This window comes from Corvus brachyrhynchos, unplaced genomic scaffold (genome assembly GCF_000691975.1).
Source record: "Corvus brachyrhynchos isolate BGI_N302 unplaced genomic scaffold, ASM69197v1 scaffold21, whole genome shotgun sequence".
Lineage (NCBI taxonomy): Eukaryota > Metazoa > Chordata > Aves > Passeriformes > Corvidae > Corvus > Corvus brachyrhynchos.
The window spans coordinates 7,049,456-7,057,108 of record NW_008236924.1 but is presented as its reverse complement, the minus strand read 5'-3'; the positions used below and the strand labels follow the sequence as shown (position 1 = coordinate 7,057,108).

Sequence of the window (7,653 nt, the reverse complement as noted above, 5' to 3'; positions counted from 1 at the left end):
TTGCAGAGGAGGCGATGTCCGGGTTCGACAGCTTCAACACCGAGTTCTTTCAGACCAGTTACAGCATCGAGGACCAGGCGCAGCCCTACGACTACAGCGGGCGGCCGTACAGCAAGTAACTCGTGTCCCCCGCAGGCCCCGCGGGGTCACGGCTTCTCGGGGGGAAGGACCTGAACTCTTAGCCCGTGCCACCCCTGCCACGGGCAGGGACACCTCCCACTGCCCCAGGCTGCTCCAAGCCCCAGTGAACAGCCTGGCCTTGGGCACTGCCAGGGATCCAGGGGCAGCCACAGCTGCTCTGGGCACCCCGTGCCAGGGCCTGCCCACCCTCACAGGAACAATTCCTTCCCAATATGCCATCTAACCCTGCCCTCTGGCAGCGGGAAACCGTTCCCCTTGTCCTGGCACTCCAGGCTCACGTCCAAAGTCCCTCTCCAGCTCTCCTTTAGGCTTCCTTAGGATACTTTTGGGATAGTCTGTGTATCCAGGAAAGGTTTGGCACTTCAGCCAACTGCTGGTTTCTGTAAATGAGTCCCAGTTGCTCTGTTTGAGGGAGAGCTGAACTCACTGTCTGTAAATGGAGACCTGAAGGAATTTTGTGTTGAATTCTCTGCCTGGTAGATTTTAGAGCAAGTGCTAGATGATTGAAGGACAAGTTGCATGAATAATCTTAATTATGTGAGTGATCTGCATGTCCTTGGGAGAAGAAATACTGTTCTTCTGCAGCTCCATCTCCAGTCACTCACTTGGGGACTAGAAATTAGTGTCACCTAACTGAGCCTGCAATGTCCAGGTGACTCCCAGGCTGCAGCAGGGAGGTGTGGTGGGTGTTCCTGGGTCAGGGGGGATCCTGTGTGAACATCCAGCCTCGGGCTGAGGGCTTTGATCCCTCCGTGTGATCCCTGAGATGGACGGAGCAGGTCAGTGCCATTTGTGACCTGGACAGGATCACGGGGCTGTGCTGGGGCTGGCTTCTGCTAACACAAGGAGTTCTGCATTTTCCTTCTTTCTATTTCCATAGTTAAAGATTTTGGAGATGTTTATGGAAATCTCTGTGGTTAGACGTGGGAAAGATTAGTGGCAAGAATACCTGAAGAGTCTGTTTGGGGCAGAGGGTGGCTTTGATTGGGTTTTTTCATGGAGGACCTGGTATGGGACCATGTAATGGGACTTTTTAAGTCAGAAGGAAGGGTTTGCTGTGATGTATTGACTGGAACAAGCTTTGCCTTGCAGGAGGTGTTGCAGCAGCAGCTCAGGTGTGCCCTAATGTGGGGTTGTGCTTTGCAGGCACTATGGAGGCTACGAGTACCCCCAGCAGGGTGGCTTTGTCCCCCCTGACATGATGCAGCATCAGCAGCCCTACACGGGGCAGATCTACCAGCCACCACAGAGCTACACTCCAGCCTCAGCACAGTCTTTTTATGGAAGCAATTTTGAGGATGAGCCTCCGCTATTAGAAGGTATAACTTTGCTATGGCCTAAATCCAAAACGCCTCCTAGTTTGGGGATAAGTTGGTAGCAGTGTGTGGATTCCCTGCTGCTGGTAGTGCTCAGTAAATTTGAAATTCTCATTGCTTTTTTTTTAACCTGTATTTTGGCATGTGAAATCCTTGTTCTTGTGCGAACTTCTGCAGTTGTAAATTTCACTTTATTGCTTCACACCAGCTGCTCTGAGGCAGATTAACTCAATTAACTGGGAGACCTGACTTTGTGACAAAACACTTAATAATTCTCTTGTTGCAAACAATAATTGTAACTGCCCACTTTGTAAAATAAGTGGCTGCAGGTCCTTTGAGTTGATTCTTGGTTAGAACTGGAATGTTTCATTGCTAACAAGGAATGCTAAACACTGCAGAAATGCCTGTGTGGAGTACAGCCCGTGCAAAGTGCCAGGCTGGATATTCAGCTACAGTCTGGCTTGCTGGGATCAGTTTCCAGCTTATTTCTGTTATTTTTTCAGTTCCAAACAGCTGAATAAACCCTCACTGTTACTGGGAGGTGAGACAGGCATCTGTCACACCTGTCCCCAGGCATGATACCTTCCACCCTCAGGGCTTTTTTATTAAAAATATTACTTTATTTGCATAAATGAAACAGGATCAGGGAACTGGGCTGTAGGGACCTCTGTGAACCCAGAACTCTGTGCTTGGGCTCTTACCTGGTCCTTCAGAAACCACCTGGGCACTTGCCAGTACTTGAGACCCGGAACGTGTGGAGGCAGCAGGAGGAAAGAGGGGATGGCTCAATTCTCTGGTGCCATCATGGATCTGGAGGAGATGGGAAGTGCAGAAGCAGGGAAGACAAAGAGTGGAGCAAGTGGGGCAGCCAGAAAGGGAAGAAATGAAATCCATGTTCTCTTCACTTGCAGAATTGGGGATCAATTTTGACCACATCTGGCAGAAAACACTAACGGTGCTGCACCCCCTGAAGGTGGCCGATGGCAGCATCATGAACGAGACGGACCTGGCCGGGCCCATGGTCTTCTGCCTGGCCTTTGGAGCCACCCTGCTGCTGGTGAGATGCTGCCAGAGGGGCTGCTGGGCAGGGATGTGCTGGGGAACGCTGGGACAGGGGCTGCATTACCCGGAGGGTTACTGCAGTTCTTGGTGTGGAGGCCAGGAAAACACATCCCTTTCATGGGGTGTCCTGAGCTGGATCATCAGAGATCAGGGATCATCAGAGTCCAGCTCCTCGCCCTGCACAGGACAGCCATTTGTATGTGAATGGAAGAGGCACCAGGGCCTCTCACACTGCTGGGATGGATGAGTACTGACACATCAGGTGTGACTTGCAGTGTCAGGTCACTCTGGAGCAAACCTGCTTTCACACTGTTTGTATTGTTTAATGGGCCAGGCACTGCTGAAGCCTGACAAGTTTTTCTAATTGAGCTTAATTGGAATAAGATTGTGCTTTAATGACTCATGGGTGTCAATGATGAGATGACAGCAAACTCTTCCTTGGCATTGAAAGCTTCAGGGGTTTTAATCTGTTTCAGCTTTAGGTGCTTCAGGCACTGCTTTTAATTTCTGCCTAAAATTGCACATTGCTGTGACAGTTAAAACACACTTTGGTACCAAGGGGACTTCAAACCTACTTTAATAAGTAACTTTTATTTATGGAAACTAGGCCAGTCAAATTAATGAACATGTTTATAATAGATATGTTTGAATTTTCTTTTTCTAAGAATTTATTTCTCCTGTGTGCTTTTTAAAAACATCCATGAAATGTAGTAAAAGGAAGTGGGCTGAGCCTGGCACAAAGGTCGCAGCAGGTGTGATTGCTTCCTGTGCTGCCTGGGGAACAGGAGAGCTGGGTCTAAGTACGTTCAGTTTGGAAGCTGTTGGAGGGGGACACCCTGGAAGCTGCACAGCCCCATGTCCTGCAGGGGTGCCTTGGCAGGTGCTGTAAGGGAAGCATCAGTCTCAGCCAGAAACCAGGAGATGAAAACCAGGAGATGACCTAAACACACAGACATAACCCACACATGCTTCCCTTGTGCTTGTGAACAAGCAAAGTTTGGCTTTGGCTTTTTAAAATCTCCCTGAGCTAATCCTGAGCTCACACCCAGTGCTTGGCAGCTCAGCTTCAGCTGTTTCTGGGATTTTTAAAATAATTTTCCCTGTGCTGTAACTTTGTGCATTCTGCCACAAATTAAAGGACTTCAGCTCTGGGTTTGTCAAAAAGTTCCTGAATTACACTTTTGTTGTCTTTACACACCAGTTCTGTAAAGATTATTATTGCAAGTAATCAATCAGCATGAGAAGTCCTTGATTAAACCCTGAACAGTTCCTGGGCTGAGATCAGAGAATAACAATCAGATCAGAACCTGTTCATTAAGATCCATAGAGACAGGAGAAATTCCAGGCTCCTGGAGCGTGAGGTGTGCTGGGGGAAACACTCCCTGTGGCATGGGAGTGAGGGGGCTGGGGGCAGTGCCTGTGCCCACCACCCGCTGTGTCCCAGGGTGGGTAGATCTGCTCCCTGACCCCATCCCTGTGCTGGTTCCATCCTGACCCCATCCTGTGCCCGGCTGCAGGCTGGCAAGATCCAGTTTGGGTACGTGTATGGGATCAGTGCCATCGGCTGCCTGGGCATGTTCTGCCTCCTGAACCTGATGAGCATGACCGGGGTGTCCTTCGGCTGCGTGGCCAGCGTGCTGGGCTACTGCCTGCTGCCCATGATCCTGCTCTCCTCCTTCGCCATCGTCTTCTCACTGCAGTAAGTGCTTGCATTTGTACCTTGGGCAGAGATTCCTCCTGAGATGGGAAGGAAATCATTGAAAGGAATTTTCACGTTCAGTGCTGAAGGTGTGTGTAGTTTGAATATGACAGGAATCTTTAGTAAGGGCAAGAATTAATTGTTAATGGCTTCAGGTACTTACTGGGGAAAGGGGGGTGAATCCTGGCTTTACCTCTAAGTCAATTAACATCTTTTGAATACGTAAACTTCAAGAGCAATCTCAGGTTTGTTTTCAGCCAGCTCTGAATCTGACAGGTCTCAGTACCTGTAAAGTCTAAAAGTAATTATTATTGAAGATGCAAATTAGGATTTTACAAATAGAAGAAAATGAGAATGATTCCTCTTAGCTCTGTGAGCTTAGAGACTGAAAAGAAACAGCTTGGCACAGTTCTTTTACTCATTGCTTTGACATTTCATATGCACAGAGTTAATTTTGAGGGGGCTTTCTACTGTCATAATTGACTGATATTGTTCTAAAATTCTAGAATCCCAGACTGGTTTGGGTTGGAAAAGCTCATCCAGTCCCACCCCATGCCATGGGCAGGGACACCTTCCACTGTCCCGGGTGGCTCCAAGCCCTGTCCAACCTGGCCTTGGACACTCCAGGGATGGGGCAGCCACAGCTGCTCTGGGCAGCTTGTGCCAGTGCTTTCCCAGTGCTTTTAGTGGGAATATTTCATTTACTGCCAAATGCTAAAATTCATCCCAGAACCTGCACACGCTGTTGGATGAGTCCAGGTGTGACTCCTACAGGTGGATATACGCGAGGCTCACAGGAATTCTCTTCTTTCTGCCTTCCCAGGGGGATGATGGGGATTATTCTCACGGCTGGAATTATTGGCTGGTGCAGCTTTTCTGCTTCCAAGATCTTTATCTCTGCCTTAGCCATGGAGGGCCAGCAGCTGCTCGTAGCCTATCCCTGTGCGTTGCTGTATGGAGTGTTCGCCCTCATCTCCGTCTTCTGAACAGACTCTGGGGGACTCCAGGGGGCCAAAAGGAAAATCCCAGCTTGGAACATGGACCAGAAACAGCTGCAAACAACTGTCTCGTGTTGCTATCATGAAACTTAGACCTGTTTGAATCACCTGGAACAATGGAAAATGTCTCGTGTTCACTTTTTTAGGACTTTGAATACTGTTTTCAATGACCTGGGGAGTCCAGAGCTTTAATACGTGTTCATGCTTATCAAGTTCCTGTGATTTCTTTCCCATTCCTAGACCTTTAGAAAAAAAGTAACTTTTGGTTGTTTATTTGAGGGTTGTGATTTTTGTTCGTTTTGTTTTGTAGGGGAGGGCGAAGGGTTGCAGTTATAAATTGGTAGATTTTTATCCAAAACAGTTAAAGGAGCTGCTGTGGATTTGGGGGACTCTGGATAAATCTGCAGGAACGAGGAACCTGTTTCCTGACCCCTCTCACCAAAAATGCACAAATGAACAAAAGTAATTAGAGTATTTCCTGTGTTTTAACCAACATCCTCCTAAGCTCTTCAGTCTCAGTTATTTGTTCATTTGCTGTGAGAGTATTTCAGGATTTAAGATACTTAAATTATGAAGTAGAAAACAGATGCTTAAAAGTGAAAGGGATCTGTAATTCTGTCACACTTGAAACATGACCACATTGGGGTGTCTGTAGCTTTATGTTAACTGGGGTTTCTGAAGGACTTCGACAGAGGTTCCTTCCCTCATGGTGCACATTCTGCTGGATGAAGAGGAATCTCTCTCGCAGTACTTCCAAGGAAAACACCATTTGGAAAACGTTATGCTCGTCAGTATTGTAGTTACTGTAAAATAATTTAAGGCATATTGATTAAATTTTCCTTAAATTTTGAAAAAGGTGTTTGATTTTCCTAATCTTTATTTTTGATGTTCACTTACTAAAATAGAAACTTTCATGTTGAAACAAAATCACATTTAAAATTGAATTCACTGGGTGGATTTGGCGTTTGCTTCAGTCAGTGAAGAGCAGGAAGGAGCCCCTGTCCTGTGTCCATGCAGATCAATGGCATTGATTACCAATGAGCCTAATTAGGTGCTCTCCAGGGTGATCACCTGGGTGTTAAACTCTTAAAAATAACGTTTTCTTTTGCCACAGCATGAGCAAACTTCAGTGCACAGGAAAAACAACTCAGTGTTGCCCTGGCAATAGGGCTGCTGAGTTTGGAGAAACCATAGGAAAAGGGATTTATTTAGATTTAAATGCTCACAAAGTCAGCAGTGGAGGACACTGCACGTTCTGCTCCAGCAGTGAGGTTTGACCCAGGAGTTTCCAGGAGCATTTTGTGCTCCTCAGCACAGAATGCAGCAGTTTGTAACTGGATTTCTAAGTGGTCTCTGGGGAGCAGAGAGAAGCAGATGAGAGCAGGAGGTCAAACACTTGACTTCATGGAGGACTTTGATAAAAACAGTGTTATGTCTAGAGTGGTTGTCTTAAGTATCCCAAACTTCTGGTACATTAATTAATGTGATTGCATTGACTCTTTATTGCCTTTCCAAAATCAATCCTATTGATTTTCTGTAATGAAGTTTTGTCCTAGTCCTTGGTTCAATTTTAGTTACATTTCAGATGATTCAATCTCCCCATCCCATAGAATGTCAGGATTGGACTGTAGTTCTCTACTCCCACATTTGCCTTTCAGAATTAGTAGGACTTTTCTTTCCACATCTGAACTCCCCCATAGTCTGTCCCCCCATCCTTCTCACCTGGGTTTCAGATGAAGTGCCAGTACCACTTCTCCCATCCTGCTTTGGCTCTTGTGTTGCTCAGTTTAAAGCACTCAAACAAATGCTGGAGTTGCCTTTTTAAACCCACTTTTGTTATCCCCCCAAACTTGAAATCATCTCCTGCCCTGCCAGAGTTGAGAGCCACCTTTCCCAGTCTGTTCATGTGTCTCCCCAGGCTGTTGATGGTGTGACAGTGGGTCTGTTTTTCAGGTCCCTTGTGCTGTGAGGCAGCTGCTGCCCCTGGCTCCGTTTGGTTCTGTTTCTGTACCAGCAAATTCCAGGGCACATCCTGTGCCAAGGCCGTGTTTTTAATGTGCTCCTGTGCCTGTCTGTGACCCGTGTGGGTCTGGAATACCCCGAGGCTTGGCTCCAGGGAGAGCACTGGAACATTTCCACTGGATTCTCTGTGCATGGAGGAGCTGGGGCTGCGGCTCCAAGGGCTGCAGCTGGGAATGTGTCCTGAGGGGTGAGGGCTGGGCTGGGCGCAGCCCCAGGCCATAGCTGGGAGAGGTCACCTCCTGCTGCTGCTGCTCCCGTGGTGCCTCAGCTCTGCCGACACCAGCGTTCAAGGTTTGTTCCTGCTTTTAGGAACTGTGGGAGTTGCAGAACTGCCCGAGCTTTGGGTACCACAGCCGGGGTTCTGCCCAGACGCGGGGCGCAGGGCCGGGGCGCGTGCCCCGCGCACCCCACGGCG

At 48.0% G+C, this 7,653-nt stretch overlaps 1 protein-coding gene across 2 annotated transcripts; it reads left to right on the top strand.

Annotated features, from left to right (window-relative positions):
• The first annotated feature begins 6 nt into the window (after window positions 1–6).
• On the top strand, window positions 7–6,073 carry YIPF5 (Yip1 domain family member 5). 2 transcript variants are annotated; one of them, XM_008629030.1, is made up of 5 exons: window positions 7–115; window positions 1,288–1,460; window positions 2,369–2,514; window positions 4,037–4,218; window positions 5,042–6,073. In XM_008629030.1, the coding sequence occupies exons 1-5, from the start codon at window positions 15–17 to the stop codon at window positions 5,202–5,204; spliced, it is 765 nt and encodes a 254-aa protein (XP_008627252.1). In that variant the 5' UTR covers window positions 7–14; the 3' UTR covers window positions 5,205–6,073. The 2 variants fall into 2 exon arrangements, with proteins under 2 accessions (XP_008627252.1, XP_017583745.1); XM_017728256.1 differs by having other exon boundaries at window positions 48–115; window positions 1,234–1,460.
• Window positions 6,074–7,653: the final 1,580 nt, after the last annotated feature.